At 37.1% G+C, this 18,183-nt stretch overlaps 1 protein-coding gene and 1 long non-coding RNA gene across 5 annotated transcripts in view; one reads left to right on the top strand and one right to left on the bottom strand.

Annotated features, from left to right (window-relative positions):
• The window catches only part of LOC125163489 (uncharacterized), a 60,125-nt gene extending 42,921 nt beyond the window's left edge, over window positions 1–17,204 (top strand). Inside the window, exon 5 of one of the 3 annotated variants that reach the window (XR_007151477.1) lies at window positions 17,133–17,204. This is a non-coding gene — a long non-coding RNA (uncharacterized LOC125163489). Of the gene's footprint in view, window positions 1–11,868; window positions 11,939–17,132 lie in introns of those variants that run through there. The other 2 variants (XR_007151479.1, XR_007151478.1) reach the window with 2 other exon arrangements.
• On the bottom strand, window positions 249–18,034 carry RRH (retinal pigment epithelium-derived rhodopsin homolog). Of its 2 annotated transcripts, XM_047855299.1 has the most exons (7): window positions 17,814–18,034; window positions 11,881–12,071; window positions 9,854–9,953; window positions 8,941–9,094; window positions 7,888–8,056; window positions 3,080–3,258; window positions 249–1,448 (listed from the first exon to the last, which is right to left on the bottom strand). In XM_047855299.1, the coding sequence occupies exons 1-7, from the start codon at window positions 17,917–17,919 to the stop codon at window positions 1,334–1,336; spliced, it is 1,014 nt and encodes a 337-aa protein (XP_047711255.1). In that variant the 5' UTR covers window positions 17,920–18,034; the 3' UTR covers window positions 249–1,333. The 2 variants fall into 2 exon arrangements, with proteins under 2 accessions (XP_047711255.1, XP_047711254.1); XM_047855298.1 differs by lacking the exon at window positions 17,814–18,034 and having other exon boundaries at window positions 11,881–13,500.
• Window positions 18,035–18,183: the final 149 nt, after the last annotated feature.

Below are 18,183 nucleotides of genomic sequence, written 5' to 3' on the forward strand. Positions count from 1 at the left end.
TGGATTTAGTGGCGTGTGTGTGTGTGTATGTGTGTGTGTATTGACTGGCCTTGCCTGATCACACACACACACACACACACACACACACACATATAATTTAATCTTGCTATTATTGTATTGGGTAGTTCTATCAATCATCATCTTTAAACCAAAAAAAACTTTTTCAAAAGGAAATTCTGTAAAAGTAAGAATACTATGGGAAGTTTTATTTAAAACTGATAGAATGCATATAGAAACAATAAAGTCAGCAAAATGTGCTCAATTAAAATAAAATACTGCAGATTTTAAATGTCCATTATTTAAACAGTATTACATTATCATACTATGCTTAATGGTTATTTCAAACAACAAATACATGAGTCTATAAATGCATTTCACATTCAACAGTTTTTTTTATTGAGTGCCTACTATGTACCAAGCAACATGCAGTTATGTGCTAAGAATACATCAAAGAGCAAGCATACAGCTATCAATAGCCATTTCAGTTAAGCAAGACAATAAGTTCTACAGATCTGCTGTGCAATACTGTAGTCACAGTTAGCAATACTATATTGTACACTTAAAAACTGGTTGAGAGGGTAGATTGCATGCTGTGTTCTTGCCACTATGAAGTAAATTTCAGACAAAATAGGAACAAAAGAACAAAACACAAAAAACCCACTCTGATTAAATTAAGTCTAGTGGCAAATATATGGAAATATATATACAGAAAAATGTTAATTGAAAATGCAGAATACATAATAATATACAGAAATTATATTGCTATATAAAGTAAATATGTGCATCAACTAATGTGATTTAGAAGCAAGTGTTTAATATTCATTTGATTATTTTTGTTAAATAGTATGTTAATATTTGCATTAAAATTTTAAGAGTGAAATGCTAAAAATGTTTTCCGTCTAGTTCCATCTAGGAACATCCAACACCTCATTTCTGTAATTTACTTACTGAAGACTATTTATTATTATTAATTTATTTCAATATTAAAATAATGGCTACTTCTAGTCTAATGGAGGACCCAGGCAAGTTACTTGGTCATTGATACAGTGTAATGAATGCCATGATTGGGAGAAATAGAATGGGCCTTAATCTCATGTGCCTAGTTTCATCAAAGGAGATGGACATAAGTTTACATAAAGGGCATAAAGAAACATTCACTACAGTAGCCATCCCACAAATAGAAGAAATAGGAGATACACTTGAGGCATTTAGGGTCTAATAGGACAATAATCTATGTATCTGATCTAAACACGATCATATTTAAAATAAAACTAAACCATTGGAGAAAAAAGTAAATAAAAAAATTTTGATACTGTGTGCTTTTTCTCTTATTTCACTTTCTTCCAGAAGTCAGTGGGTTTTGAGATACATCCATTGGTAAAATACTTGTCACGGGCATAGGTTGGCGATTCTCACATTTGAACATGGCAAACATCGCCTTCCGAAATCTACAGTAAAAAAGGGGAAATCTGGCATTATCCTATAATGATTTGGAACTATTAAAGCATTTTCAAATATGGCTAAGATGCCTCTACTGCTAATTGACATCTCCAAATAAATTTCTGCCTCCAACTTTAAAAGCATTCATAGGGGCGCCTGGGTGGCGCAGTCGGTTAAGCGTCCGACTTCAGCCAGGTCACGATCTTGCGGTCCGTGAGTTCAAGCCCCGCGTCAGGCTCTGGGCTGATGGCTCGGAGCCTGAAGCCTGTTTCTGATTCTGTGTCTCCCTCTCTCTCTGCCCCTCCCCGTTCATTCTCTGTCTCTCTCTGTCCCAAAAATAAATAAAAAACGTTGAAAAAAATTTTTTAAAGCATTCATAAATGTATAAGGTATATGGTACAGTTAAAGACCAGTTTTACACCACTGATTATAAATATTGAAGGCATTTAATACAAATCAATAATTATGCCTGTTTAAGATGACACTTCTAATGTCAATTACAGTTTACTTGAACCAAGGATGTGTGTTTCATGCATTTGTTCTTCTGAACAAAGGCCAGTTGAAATTAAGGGGAGCTTGAAAATGACTAATCTTTCCAAAAGAACTACCAATAGGCTCTGAATTTAAAATGTGTTCTTGGGGAGCCTGGGTGGCTCAGTCAGTTAAACCTCTGACTCTTGATTTCAGCTCAAGTCGTGATCTCACAGTTCGTGAAATAAAGCCCTGCATCAGGCTCAACGCTGACAGCGATCCCGTGCTAACTTATGCATGCATGTGCACCCTTTCTCTCAAAATAAATAAAAATGTGTTCGTTTTTCTTATGTGGTCTGTTTGCTCTTAAAAGTTTTTATGTTTCCCTGTATTCCTGTAGCTAAAGCTGCTCTACCAAACATGTGCCTAAATAACGTAAGTTTAATAGAAGCATCGCTGGCATTCCAGGATCAAATTACCTGACCTCTACTGAGATTTTTCTTATCAAATATTTAAGGACAATAAATTAGTTATTCCACCTTTCTGCAGTAACAGGAAATAAAATAATCTAAGCTTCACAGAGGAAATATTGCTGAGTCCCAACAAGGGGGGAGAGGGGAGAGTGGGGGATTCTTTATTATCCTGAATGACTACCCACCCCTGAAGTCCTTTTATTTTAGCACTGGGTTTTTCTCTTGCATCTGAATGTCTTCTGTTCTAATATACAACTATGCTACCCACTTACAGAGTTCAACGTTGTCTTCTTCACCTTGTCCCTTTTCTGGTAACAGAACCACTCTTTTCTTTGGAAAATCAATTCCATGTATTTTGGGTGGGGTAACCACAAGAACTAAGTTGAGCCCACTAACAACTTTCCAGCAGCTTTTCGATCAGGGAGCTGTCTGAGACGAAACTCGAATTTGGAAAAGCTTAGATGGTAGAACTTGGGTCTTGTGTTGCTGTGATCATCTCACCTCCATGTGGGAAGAGGCTCTCACAGAACTGGAGCTCTAGGTATTTAAGGGCCTAGATGCTTCTCCAGTTGCATGAGCCAAATAATTTTTACACTAGTTTGAGGTGAATTTCTGTCACTCTCCAACCCCCCTAAATTTTTTTTTAACATTCTTTCTATATCTGTTTTTTTTAAAGCATTTTAAACATTACTTACTTTTTATTAGCAACCACATAAATACAGGGATTGTAGAATGTAGAAGATTTTGCAAATAGTGGAGCTATGATGGCCATTGAGGGAGGGATCTTCTTTGGGTCACCAAAAGAAGCCCATAAGCACACGATGGAATAAGGGGACCATGCCACCAGAAACATAAATATCATTATCACAGACATCTGTAAAATAAATCAATATTTGGCAAACCCAATATCTAAAATATTGAAATTTTTTAAATTTTTTAATGTTTGTTTATTTTTGAGAGAGAGAACAGGAAAGGGGCAGAGAGAGAGGGAGAGAGAGAGAAGACAGAGAATCTGAAACAGGCTCCAGGCTCCAAGCTATCAGCACAGAACCTAATGTGGGGCTCGAACTCACGAACTGTCAGATCGTGACCTGAGCTGAAGTCGGACGCTAAACTGGCTGAGCCACCCAGGCACCCCAAAAACTGAATTTTTCCAAACCTCATTGTACTTTGCTTATGTGCCTGAAGTCCTCTATGATAACAAGAACTTATTAAATGAGTAGAATGTTATACAGATGTAAAGGATGTCCTCTTTATCTGGGAAAGGAAGACTACAAAAGCTGGCTTTGATGAAAGGCACATGAAAACCCACTCTTAACCCATTTCTAGTAATTGTGCTATGGACTGCTGGCATTGTGCTTTTTCCTCTCACTCTCATTATTTGCTAATCTAAAAACTAACTTTCTCACTTTCTAAGTTCAATCTTGAAAAGACCAAAGTCCTATATTGAGTTCACAGTATTGTAATACAGAAGCTCCACATAGACGTACAGTGCAGATAGTTTTGTAACGCAGCTCCCTTGCATCTCCTTTATATAAAAAATGATAATTTTTACATTGTGCCTTATTGATTGTCCACTAAAATGATAGAAAGAGGTTTAAAAAGATCTAAACCCTTAAGGCCTGAGAATCACAGATTAGACAATAGCCTTGTAAAAATTAAAACTGAATAACCACTGGGCAAGCAGCAAATTATTTATCAGACACAAGAATAATTTAAAAATAAATTTTAAAAACTTTTAAAAGTACCATCAGTGAGGGAACATGAAATAGAGACTAATCCATTACGCAGAACTTCAGAAAGTCCCTGGAATTGGAGGTAACAGCTAGCTCTGAATGTAGGGCAGCACATGGAACTTAAAATAGCAGAACTCATTGAAATCTGCAAAAACAGACAAACTTCTGAATCCCCTTACCATTCCGCCATGCAACTGCCCCATCCTCTCCCCAGAAGAATCCCAGAGCTTCAGTCTAAGAGGTAGGAAACTATAGGATCTTGGGCTTAGCAGAGAGCTGGAGCACTGTAAGAAAGAGGGGTGCTGCATGCTGTCTGTCCCCTCCCTGCTCTGAGCCATGAGAATCTGTGAAACAGACTTGTGCTTCCCACTAAGGAACATGAAAGAATCTCCTTGGGAACTGACCAGCCCAGAAGAAAATACCTGGAGATACAGAGTGTTAGAAATTCCCCCCAAGGAAACAGCCCAGTGAGGAGCATGTCCAGACCTCACAATCAGCTTTTTAGTGTATCACTTTTAAATATGCAGTAGACAGTCGCTGACCACCAGATATTGAGGAAACAAACTGACAGGCAGAGACAAAAATGGTGTGTGTGTGTGTGTGTGTGTGTGTGTGTGTGTGTATCTATCTAATGTATATATATAAATTATATACATATATATGTACATAAACACACATACACACACACACACCCCACAATGGAATATCACTTACCCATAGAAAGAATGAAACTTTGCCATTTGCAACATGGATGGACCCAGAAGGTATTATATTGTGCTAAGTGAAATAAGTCAGACAGAGAAAGACAAATACCATATGATTCCACCTATATGTGGAATCTAAGAAACAAAACCAAATGAACAAACAGACAGACAGAAATAGACTCATCAATATGGAAAGCGTGGTTGCCAGAGGGGAGGAACATAGGGGATGAGTAAAATAGGTGAGGAGAATTAAGAGGTACAAACTTCCAGTTATAAAATAAATAAGTCATAGAGGTGAAAGTACTGCATAGGGAACATAGTCAATAATATTATAATGACATTTAATGGTGACAGATAGTAACTACAATTATTGTGGTGAACATTGTATCATGTAGAGAATCATTGAATCACTATGTTGTACACCTGAAACTAATATAACATTGTATGCCAACTATACTTCAATGATAATTCTTTTTTTTAAAAAGATACCAAAAAATGATACAGAAATTCAGGGGAAACAAAAAATATGTGATGAACAGAAATGAGAGAAGATACATATCCATAAACCAAGAAGAGGGGGCTATTGAAAAGGAGTAGAGGGTGTAAACTAATTCTTTTTATCTATAAAAATGGGCTTTCTCCTATGCCCTATCTATAAAAGAAAGAGGAGAATTTTTAAAATGCAATAGAAAAGTGAACAATGTGATTAGCCAGGATTGGGGTACTGAGGTGAGTCATGCAAGGGCAGGGTGAGATCCTATCTTTATTTAAAATTTTATATTTTGTTCAGTGAGTTTCTGACATTAATTTTGATTTTTTTTTTAAATGCTACGTTAACTGGAGCACCTGGGTGGCTCAGTCAGTTAAGCATCGGACTTCGGCTCAGGTCACGATCTCAGGGTTGGTGAGTTCGAGCCCCGTGTCAGGCTCTGTGCTGACAGCTTGGAGCCTGGAGCTTGCTTGGGATTCAGTGTCTCCCTCTGTACACCTCCCCCACACTCACTGTGTGTCTCTGTCTCAAAAATAAATAAGCATTAAAAAAATAATAAAAATACATTAACTACTTTGTGTGTTGGGGGGGGGGGGGATTACTGAGTTTTGTGGTGCCTGATTAAATTTTGCACCCAAGTCTTGAGCCTCATTTTTCTCACCCAACCCCAGACATAGACATGGTTGAGGAAATCTCTCAGAAAGAAACAAACGGAAACAAAGCCCAAGACAGAGACAACATAGGAGAGAAAATTTAAGAAAATTGGAAGGTAAATCCAGGAAATTTAATATTAAAAAAAAAAAAAAAAAGGACTTCCAGAAAAAGAGAACAGGAAAAACAAAACAGAGAGAGGGAATCACCAGAGAAATAATACAAGAAGTCTCCCAGAAGGGGAGGACCTGAGTCTTCGTATTGAAAGAACTCACCAAGTACCCAGCACATGGTGAATAAAGAGCCCCATCAAGGCACATCTGCATGAAATTCCAGAAAATTGGAGACACAAAAATGATCCTTCAAGCTTCCAGAGAGAATGCATAGATCACTACAAAGGGACTGTCACAAGCATGCTGTCAGCCTTCGTAATAGCAACACCGGAAGCTGGGAAGCTATAGGGCAATGCTTTCAAAACTCTTTGAAAATCGTTTTCTACTTAAAATTCCATACAAGGCAAACAGGGGCGCCTGGGTGGCGCAGTCGGTTAAGCATCCGACTTCAGCCAGGTCACGATCTCGCGGCCCGTGAGTTCGAGCCCCGCGTCAGGCTCTGGGCTGATGGCTCAGAGCCTGGAGCCTGTTTCCGATTCTGTGTCTCCCTCTCTCTCTGCCCCTCCCCCATTCATGCTCTGTCTCTCTCTGTCCCAAAAATAAATAAACGTTGAAAAAAAAAAAATTTTAAAAAAAAATAAAATAAAATAAAATAAAATTCCATACAAGGCAAACAGTCAAATATAATCATAGAATTAAGACATTTTTCAGGCAACAAAATCTTTAAAAAATATACCTCCCTATAATCTCAGAAATCTACTTGAGAATGTGTTCCACCAAATGAGAGAGTAACCAAGAAAAAGGAAGATACGCAAGCCAGAAAACAGGTGATTCAACCCAGGAAAGAGGCCAAAGGCATTCCCAGTTGGTGATAAAGAGATCTGAGGATGCTGGCAGTGGTCTTAGAGAAGGGCCAGTATAGAGCGGGACACTTGGAAGTACCAGGAGGGACTGTTCCAAAAAAAAAAAAAAAAAAGGATAAAGTCAATTAGTCTCTGATGCATTTGAAAATATTGAGAGGAGATTGGCACTTCTGGTAGGGAGTTAAGAGATGAATTGGCAATAGGTATACAGAACAGTAACCATAACTATGGTGGTGGGGAGGGTAGGACAGATGGGGAGCAGAAGAGGGGACAGAGAGGAGGAGGGAGGAAGAAAGAAAGGAATGAATTATTAACCCCAAAAGAAAAAAAAATTTGTTTAAAAAAATACAAATCACAGAACCTTACAGAGGTCTGCACTAAACAAAATTTAGGTAGTTACGATAATGTAAAATAATGTAACCAAATATTAACATTATACTGACAAGATGAGGAAAAAAGGTTGGGGTAGAGGAGTGGGAAAGATGATATAAGAGAGCTAAATTCTCATTGTCCATAGTGGGAAATCAAGAGTAATAGCAAATAAAAATATCCAAAACAGCAGATAAACACATCATTTAGAAATATGGAGGCAGGGGCGCCTGGGGGCTCAGTCGGTTAAGCATCTGACTTCGGCTCAGGTCATGATCTAATGGTTCATGGGTTCGAAACCCCACATGGGGCTCTGTGCTGACAGCTCAGAGCCTGGAGCCTGCTTTGGATTCTCTGTGTCCCTCTCTCTGCCCCTCCACTACTCGCACTCTGCCTCTCTGTCTCTCTCTGTCTCTCTCAAAAAATGAATAAACATTAAAAGAAGAAAGAAATATGAAGGCAAACAAGAAAAAGAGCCAGGGAATAAGAATCAGGTGTTGGGGAGAGGTGATTATAATATAGACCACATATGTGTAAAAGCTCCATTGCAAAAACATTTTAAGGATTTTAATCTTACCTTTGTCACATCTACCTGATTTGACCAATCTCTGTTGAGGTATCCAGTGCAGTTACTAGTATCATGACATTTAATGGTTTGAGTGACATGGTAATAACAGTAAAACATCACTGTCAAGGGTACAATAAAATTTATCGCAATAACTGTCATCGTGAAAGAAACAAAAGATCTGAAAACAAGAAAAGGGAATCATTAAATCACTACTTGTTTAAAGTGCTAAATAGGGCAAAGGAAATACGACAATATTAAAAATAATACTAGCACTGTTAAACAGTCACTGTATTATTAAATAGCTTAGGAAGGATATTTAACTAATTCCTTTAGACTAGGAGTTGGCAAAGTGTAGCCTACAGGCCACACCCAGCCTTGTCATCCGTCTTTGTAAATTAAATGTTATTGGAACTACATTCATTTATATACTGTCTATGGCTGCTTTCACAGGCAGGCTTGAACAATTATAACAGAGACAGTCTTGTCTGTAAAGCATAAAAATATTTACTATTGCCCCTTTACAGAAAAATCTTAAATTTAGATTCAGAAATTTTCTACTTGTTTTTCTGAGTAGTCTTTCGTTTTCTTTAATAAACGAAGTTACCCTCTTTTTCCTGGTAAATACAGAGAAGCAAAACTAACGAACAAGCGAATCCTTACAGTGACTGCTTTTGCTGTGTAATTTCAGCTTTATCACCAGACCATCTTGAAAAGATAGTAGGGACTCAGCCTGGGCTTCCCGCGGAGCTGCATGCTGTCTAGCGATATTAACACTCCCTTTTCCCTTTTGGAGTCTATCTCTGAGTTACAAATACCGAAAGGGTGCTTCTGTGCCCACTTTGGTGCCACGGGAGAGGATGTAAAAGGGTAAGGGGAACAAGGGAGCTGGATGGCCTTTACTTGCAAACAAGAGTAATTCAATGCTGAATTCACATGTCACCACCAAGGAAGCACTTTGCCACACTCTGATTGGAAAACATTTGACCTGACCTTAAATTTGAAATGGTGAGAAAATGTCTACATTAGAAGTATTTGATTATAAAGTGTAAATGTGTCTCTTACGCATCATTTTTCCTCCAGTTTATGGTACAAGTAGCCCCAGTAGGATCTGGGGCATAACTAGCCCACCCTATGATAGGCATCAAAGCCCAAAAGAGACCATTGAGCCAGGCCCCCAGAATCATGCTGATGTAAGTGTTGGTGGTCATTCTTCTTCCTATTAACAAACAGATGAAATATTAGCATCATTTGCCAGTGATGAATTCATACCTGCAATTTGTTTTTTACTATTTAGTTAGTATAACTATATACTAAAAAATAATAACTATATTATTTTTTACTAACTATTCATTCAACTAACTACTACTGTTGTTAAGTAGATTCTTTGCAAAGCACTTTAATTCATTCAGAGGCCTATCTATGTGAATTTATATTCAGAAGAGAAAATGGCATTTAAGCCAAAACCTGAATGATAAAAAGGGTCAGCCAGAGGACAAGCAGGGAGAAACACTTTCCAGGCCTAGGGAAACAGCATTTACAAAGATCCCAAAGTGGGAAAGGCCTTGTCCAGTAATCCAAAGTGAGAGGCCCTAGCCAAAGCTGGAAAGATAGCCAGGGGCCAGACCACACAGGCCCTTGGAGGCTGTGCTATGAAATTTGGATTTTATTGTAATTATAATAGGAAATCATTGAAACTTTTGAACAAGGATTCTCAGACAAATAAGACTGACCATGATTACAATTCATTACACACACACACACAGACACATATGCATGTGTGTATATGTATACATACACAAACACACACACACACATATATAACATGTATATGTATATATATACATATATATGTGTGTGTGTGTATATATATATATATGGGGTTTTTTTTTACATTTATATTTTAAAGTAAATGTGTGTTAAGTGGTACTTAGGCAGGAAGTACCTTCTGTTGAGAAAGTTGAGAGAAGTGCTATACCTGAGTTAGGACTGCAGATGGTCAGGTATCGATCCATAGCCACAACAGTGAGTAATCCAATACTTGCCATTCCAAAAAAGATATTCAACCCAGCATAAATCTAAAAATCAAAATAGGAAAGAACCCACTATTCTACATGCCCTCCCAAGAGATATTTACATTTTTATTCCAGTGTTAGAATATATTTTAGATACATCGAATGTTTTTTATTTTAATAATTTTAAAATACATTTTCCATTGTCATATTGTAACTGGCTTATTAAAGGCATTTATGGAAAGTGCTTTAGGACTTCACTAATTAAAATAAACTTAAAATGTTAAGACTTAAAGTAATACTTCTATACAACATATTCTATTAACAGAGTAAAAAGCAAACTATAAATTAGGTACAATGCATATAACCAACAAAATACTAGTGTTTACAAGGTAGACAATTCAACAAGGGGAAAAGACAAACAGAAAAATGAGTGATTCACACAAGAGGGAATCTGAATATTTATGACATAAGATGTAAACCACAATATGTATTCAAAGAAGTGCAAATTGTAAGATACCATTTAGACACATAAAAATGATGGAAAAAAAATTAGAAGTCTGACAGTCCCAAGCATTAGGGAGAATGTGGAATCATAGAAGTTCTCCTAATTGGCATACCCATTTTGGAGAGCAATTTGGGCACATCTAGTGAAGTTGAAGATGAATATTCTCTACAACCCTCTCCTGAGAAATATATTTAAAGAAACTCTCACATATTGTAGGAGACATGAATAAGAATGTTCATTGAAGCCTTGTTGGTGAAAGAAGAACATGGGGGATAAATACTCAATAACAGAAAAATAAGTATGTTCATAAAATGTATGTTCATAAAATGTATAAGTATGTTCATAAAATGGAATATCATGTAGCAGTTAAATTGAGTACATCCAACAACATGAATAAACCTCAAAAACATGAAGATTGTATAACACAAACAATACATCATTTATACAGAATTTAAAATATCCATGCAGTTTAGTTTATGCACACCTAAATATGTACTAAGATAGAAAAACATTCATGGGAAAGAAGGAAATATGATTGGATATGGTGCTCAATGGCCTTCAACAGTATTTTTCAAGTTTTATATCTTTAAAAAGCAAAACAACCTGAAGCACATATTGCAAAACCTTGAGATCTGACAAAACTAGGTGGTACACACATAAGTATTCATTATTCTCTATTACATTGTATTCTCTATTTTATAATTTTTAAAATAGTAAACTTTTTTTTAAAATTTTTTTTTTCAACGTTTATTTATTTTTGGGACAGAGAGAGACAGAGCATGAACGGGGGAGGGGCAGAGAGAGAGGGAGACACAGAATCAGAAACAGGCTCCTGGCTCTGAGCCATCAGCCCAGAGCCTGACGCGGGGCTCGAACTCACGGACCGCGAGATCGTGACCTGGCTGAAGTCGGACGCTTAACCGACTGCGCCACCCAGGCGCCCCAAAATAGTAAACTTTTTAAAATAGTAAACTGATTTTAAAAATGAGGCCAAAAGTCATGTCTGCCTACTAGGATATGCAAATTAATATTTATATATTTTCTTGCCAGTAAAATTAATAGTAGATATAATTAATAGCAACTCCATTGGAGGACTTTCCATAGGGGAAAAAACCTGATAGCTTAACTGTATTACTTAGATATTACGATATTGTCATTAAATATTTTATTGTTTCAAATGAAAATAGGATATTTCTTTTTGAATATGCAAATTTTTACTTTTCTTCTCTAGCTGAATGCTAATTTTTTTGTTTTTTCCTTTGGGTTGGGGAAATTTCGAAAACATAATCATTGCTACCAAGGTCATTTCTCTTATTAAAGAATATATTTCCCAGTCACTCCTGAAGTTCTTTTCAGTAAGAGCGCTTTATCTATTATCCTATGTGATCTTATTTGATTGAAACCTGTGGGAATTTTTTTAGACATTTAAATTTACATCTCTTTAATCTATTTTATTTTCCTTTCATCCCAAAGCATCTCCAATACCTGACATCCTGCATATCCAAATTTCCAACTTCCATGCAGATCTGAAGCTGCAGACATGGGATATCCAATGCTACTGACCCCTATGTCAGTAACAGCCAGGTTAATGATAATTGCATTTGTGGGGGTCCGAAGTTCCTTGTACTTAATGAAGATGCCCAGAACTATTATGTTGCTGAGAATACTTATCATACCTGAGAACACATAAAAAAAAAAATCACTTTTTTTAATTTGAGTGTTTAAAAGGAGTATCAAAATTAAATATTTAAGCCCCTTCAAATAGCAAATCCATTTTAATTCATTCATTTGAGGAGCTTCAACTGTTCTTAAAACTGTAATATCTTCACAGCCTTTTTGTGCAATAGAAATAATAAAATAACAAAGAATTTACCAATTGCATAAGTAGCACTGAAGGCTGGTTAATCACTCTCCCTTTGAAATTGCTCCTTTATCTTTCATAACACCACCCCTGCTGATTTTTAAGATATATGTATGACCATACTATCTCTTTTGGCAGTCTAACTTCCTCCTCCTCCTTCCTGAGGCCTGAAGCTTTCTCTCTCTCAAGTTTCCTTTCTCGAGCCTCAACTATGATTCTGTCCTAAGAGCTCTTCTGTCTCGTTCCAGCCCTGACCTATGCTCCAGTTCCATATCCCTTTTCCTTCAACTCATTGTCATTAAACATTTATTAGGGATCTATCATGTATAAGATCAGATGATTGTTCCAATATTTCTTGAAATTCATCATGTTCAAATCAAAGGTCTTCATCCAACACACACACTCACTCACACACATCTGTAGAATGCACACTGTAAGGTTTGCCTATCCAAAAAGGAAGTCAAGCTGGCTTTTAAGTACATTGAGAAGCTTCACAGGTGATAACACGCTAGTCAAATTTCCACAAACTAGGATCTGATTCTTAGCCTTGCAGGTCCCAAAACTCATTGTTGTCAATGCCCTGGAACAGGCTGGACTCAGGTAGATAGATGACTGAACTTCATAATCAGAATGGCCATGTATTAATATACAATAAGCAATATTGTTGAGTGGACCAGACATGTATGTTAGCCCAATTAACAACCTACATGCTGCAAAGGATGTGTAAATATCCCAGATGTGGGTCATACCAGGTCCTAACAGTGGGGATGGGGAAGTAGATTTTGGCTGAGAGAGGCTAGAGCCATTACCAGATTCCTGGGGGCTAAAAGAGGGGTAAGCAACAATACAGAGTTGTATTCACCATTATGAAGAGTACAACTGGTGCGCAGTCCCCAGCAATTCTAATGAGGGAAGGTTTTCAAGCACCAACACACAAAAGTATCAGCTGGGGAAGAACTTGGCACCCTCATCCAAAACTTCCTTTTAGCATCCTGTCACGCTAAGCTTCCAGATTCCCATTCTTTCCCTTCCTTGCTGGGGCAGAATAAGCTTGCTACAACATAGAATTAATGTTTCTTCTCAGAACTTTCAATACTCTCCACTGGCTGTAGGATAAAAGCCCACATGTCCAACCTGATATTCCAGTTTTTGCCTTAATTGGTTTTCACTTTCTTTAAGCAAATTTCCTCACTTGTCAAAACAAGCCCTCCATTCTAGTTATTTATCAAATACACAAGGCTTGTTGTAAATTTTGACTCCAATTACTTCCACTTGGAACAATGTACTTTTTTCCTGTACCTATTCAATCAAATGCTACCTATCCTTCAAAGTTCTATTCAAGCCCAGTTCTGCCCTAGGGCCTTCCCCTACCCACAGTATACTCTCTTCTCTAAATTCCCAAAGTGCTTGCTTAGATTATATATTATTAATCTTATGTGATGATATATTCTTTAACGTTTACATATTCCTAGTCTTCCCATCTAGATTTCAGGCTCCTAACGACTCCTGTGTTCTATGAGTATGTGGCATATAGATTTATTATATAAACAGACCACAACTAAAATTCATATTGTTCCATTTCTATTATTCCTGCAAAGCATAAGTAAGGCATAGTGATAGCAAATTTGATGATTCTTTGGCTCTATTTTTATTTTTTTAAGATTTAAAAAAATTTTGTTTGTTTATTTATTTTTGAGAGAGACAGAGTGCAAGCAGCGGAGGGGCAGAGGGAGAAGGAGACAGAATTTGCAGCAGGTTCTGGGCTCCGAGCTGTCAGCACAGAGCCCACCGTGGGGCTTGAACCCACGAACTGCAAGATCATGACCTGAGCCGAAGTTGGACGCTTAACCAACTAAGCCACCCAATGCACCCCTTAAGATTTTATTTTTAAGTTATCTCTACACCCAACGTGGAGCTGGAACTCACAACCCTGAGATCAAAGGCAACATGCTGTGCCCAATGAGCCAGCCAAGGGCCCGCTCTTTGGCTCTATTTTTTGCATCAAGTATTATAGCATGCATACAAGAAATACTGCAAAAAGTAATGAATCGAAGAATCTTTCTAAGCTAATTATAAATTTGATGTTTTAAAAGTTCAGATAAAACATAGTACAGTAAGTTGTTGCCTACCGAGTACACAGCCAGAATAGAGTTAACTATTCTGGGGAGGTCTTAGATATAATGGGGGATATGCGGTAAACAAGTTGGCCCTTTATTTGCTCAGCAGCTATCTCAAGCTCTCTGCTCTATTTCTCAAACTGCGGATATTTTCTAAGGAGTAGATAATAATAGATCATTTAATAGTTCAGTCTACATTAATTCCCCCTTGGCTTCTGTGGCTTTCTTTCAATCTCTTTGGTAGATCTTACTTAATCTATACCTGGCCTTTATTTCTCCATCTCTCATTAAATATGTGCATTGTCCAAGTTTCTGTACCAGACCCTTTCTTTTCACATTCAGTACATAATCTTGAGAGATTTCATACATATCCAAGTCTATATGCTGATCCTTTCCAGATCAATCTCATAAAATTCAAACCCACGTGTCCAGCTTTTTACTGGACATCTCTCAAACTGAACCCAGAGACTTTTCTCCTCCTGCCTCAAACCTATTCCTCCCCAGGTGTTTTCCTATCTTGGTGAATAGCTTCACCATCTAACCAGGAGCCCCAAACAGAAACCTTGTCATCTTTGATATCCCCTCTCCTTCTCCTTCAATTGCCACACCCAACCATCAATTCTAACTTTTGGCTCTTGAGTGTGTCTATTTCTTTCTATCCCCATTGCCACTTGTCCCTCCTCAGGATCCTTCTTAATCTTAATCACACAGGGGCTCCTATGTGGACTCTTAGCTACTAATACATAGCACATTTCTAAAATGCAAGTGGAATCACATTATTCAATGACTCATCACCCTTAGGACTTAGGTGATTCTTCATTACCTGATACACAACCTCCTCTGCAGCCTAGTATCTCTTGCCCTTCACTTTACAATTCATTCATAATGAATTTATTTCACATCTTTAATTTACCATGCCCTCTTGCCTCCCAGCCTTACCTGGATTAAGAGACAGTGCTCAAGTTGATAAAAGTTTATAAGGGAAATATTAAATTGAAAATTAAAAACGAGGGGACCTGGGTGGCTGAGTCGGTTGTGCATCCAACTCTTGATTTCAGCTCAGGTTGTGATCTCATGGTTTGTGGGTTCAAGCCCTGTGTTGGGCTCTGCAGTGACAGCATGGAGCCTACTTGGGATTCTCTCTCACCCCTTCTCTCTCTGCCCCCCCCATCCATGTGCACTTTCTCTCAAAATAATTTTTTTTAAAAAGAAAAAATTAAAAACAAAAACTAAAAAAGTTCTTGGTAAAAGTAACAAATGTAATAAATGCTTTATTCTCATAGCTTTTTTGGTTTGGGTTTGGAAAGATGAGTAGGTTTTATTAAATTAGGGGACCTAAAGAACAATAAATCTTTCAACAGAAGCATGAAGAGGTTAGATATGCTCCCTTCAGTTTATCCTAAAACCACAACCAAATAACACATACTCATCGTATTCCTTAATAAAACTGACCCTTGGGGGCACCTCGGTGGCTCAATCAGTTAATTGTCCAATACTTGATTTCAGCTCAGGCCATGATCTCACGGTTTGTGGGTTCAGGCCCTGCATTGGGCTCTGCACTGACAGCCCGGAGCCTGTTTGGGATTCTCTCTCTCCCTCTCTCTGTCCCTCCTCAGCTCCCACGTGTGCTCTTCCTCTCTCTCAAAATAAATAAATGAATTTTAAAAATTAAAACTTTTAAAATTAAAAAAACAATGACTTTTGAGGTTAGATGTGAGGGCTCCAGAACCAAAATGTCTGACTTCAAATCCTGGTGTAGCTACTTAGTAGATTTGTGTGTTGGGCAAGTTACTTAAACACTTTGTCTGTATAAACAGGGAAGATAAAACTAAGTCACTGACTGACTTAGTATAAGGATGAATTATTCTATATGAGTAATTATTTAGAATAGTGCAAAAATTCAAATAACAGTAGCGGTAGTTGGTAGTGGTGGTCATCTTTGTAGTTGTAGTAAGATTGCTATTATTGTTACTGCTATGAGCACAAGAACCAGAGAGAACAATTTCTTAACAAGAAATTGTCTTTGTATGCTATTGTTTGTAAACAGATCAAAAAAGATAGCTTTTCTTGATCATCTACAAAAAACTAACTAAACCAAAGGTTTGTATACCAAGTATTTCTATGTAATTGTGACGATTTTCTCTTTAATTAGCATATTGTTTTCTCATATTGTTTCAACCACAAAAAAAAAAAAAAAAAATCAAAAAGAAACTAGAACTTGTCCCGTCAGTACTTATCATACAGAGGTATTCAAATGAACAAGCTAGCATAGTACTAAAATTTACAAAAATTATCTGAGGAACCATAATTTCTAACACTAAAGTAATTGTGAATTATAGGGGAACTAAGCAATTATAAAGAATAAACTGAGTACCATAGGATTTGTTATACTTTTCACTCCACTTTTGAATATATTCGAACATTTTCAAATGTCAATACAAAAAATGATAACAACCCAAGGTACAGTTACTTCTAAAACTCATTACTGAGCATAGAGTTGAAAATGAAGTTACTGCTTAGTATAAAATTTATACAATTCAACCTCTACCTAAAAAAGATGAGACAACTTCTATTATCATTCCCCCATCCTTCTTTTTCAGTAAACACCTTTATCTTAATCCAATATACATCAGTGACTGTGTGCGTGTGAGGAGAAAGAAACACATGTGTCCAACATCTACTGTATGTGTCGTTTAAGTCACTCAGTTTTACTCTTCACAACAATCATGACAAGTATCTTATTCTTAACCTGTTTTCAGATAAGAAAATGGAAGAACACAAAGCTGAGGGAATTTGCTCACTGTTGCATAGATACTAAAGGATGAAATCCAAAGTGCAAGAGTTTTCCAATACAGCATTCTGGGAATGAGCTGAATTTCCACCTTGTCTTCAACAATACAGTCTGCTCTCTTTTTTTACAACTTTCATTTTCTTTCCAGGACCTTAATTAGATTTCCAGGATCTTAATTAGATTCCACCACCAAAGACAAGACGACACAGAGGATGTGTGAGAATAGTAAATGACCTAAAAATACTTTTTTGCCATGGTACACACTCTTCCCCAATAAAGCCTTAATTTGACAATGTAATAACCAAATATACGGATGATTATTAAAAAATTATTCATTTTATAGAAAACTTTTCTCAACCGCACTTCACCACTGTCACATTATTTATCAGGATTCAAAATAACTTATGGCATTAACCACCCTTAACAATCCCTTCATTTATCCTTCCATCCATGTTCTCTCACTCTACAGCCAGGAAACGGGGCAAGTAGTATCATCCCTATTGCCCACATGAGCACCCCAACTCAGAAAAGATAAAGGACTTGAAACATCTCTGATCCCATACTTTTTTCTACTGACTTAATGCTGAAAAACTGTTTTTCTTCACCCATTTGAAAGAAAAATAACAGTTAATGGAGTAAACATCCATACCTGCTGTGATCAAGTAAGCTGCAACAATATTGTGTTCAGTCTGTGAAAAGACCGAGCCATCTTCATTTTTAGAGTCTGAACTGTTGTCTAAGTTATTCCTTAGCATTTTGGAGGGAAGAAGTTGAGACGGCCTTCATAATGAGCGTTCAATGATTATAAAATGTTTTAAGAGCCGATGAAGAAGAATTTTCAGAACCAATCATTTCCACTCAAAGACCTCAGAGAAGGGCCTTTTCATAGAGGCCCTCCCTTAACAAATTTAATTGGGCTAGTGAAAGGATTTTAATTCCCAGAACAAGGCAAAAGCTTATTAGCAAAATACAGAGAAATAACAAGCACCACACATTTTAAACAATTTGGGCATCAGCTT

The sequence above is a fragment of the Prionailurus viverrinus genome, chromosome B1 (genome assembly GCF_022837055.1).
Source record: "Prionailurus viverrinus isolate Anna chromosome B1, UM_Priviv_1.0, whole genome shotgun sequence".
NCBI lineage: Eukaryota > Metazoa > Chordata > Mammalia > Carnivora > Felidae > Prionailurus > Prionailurus viverrinus.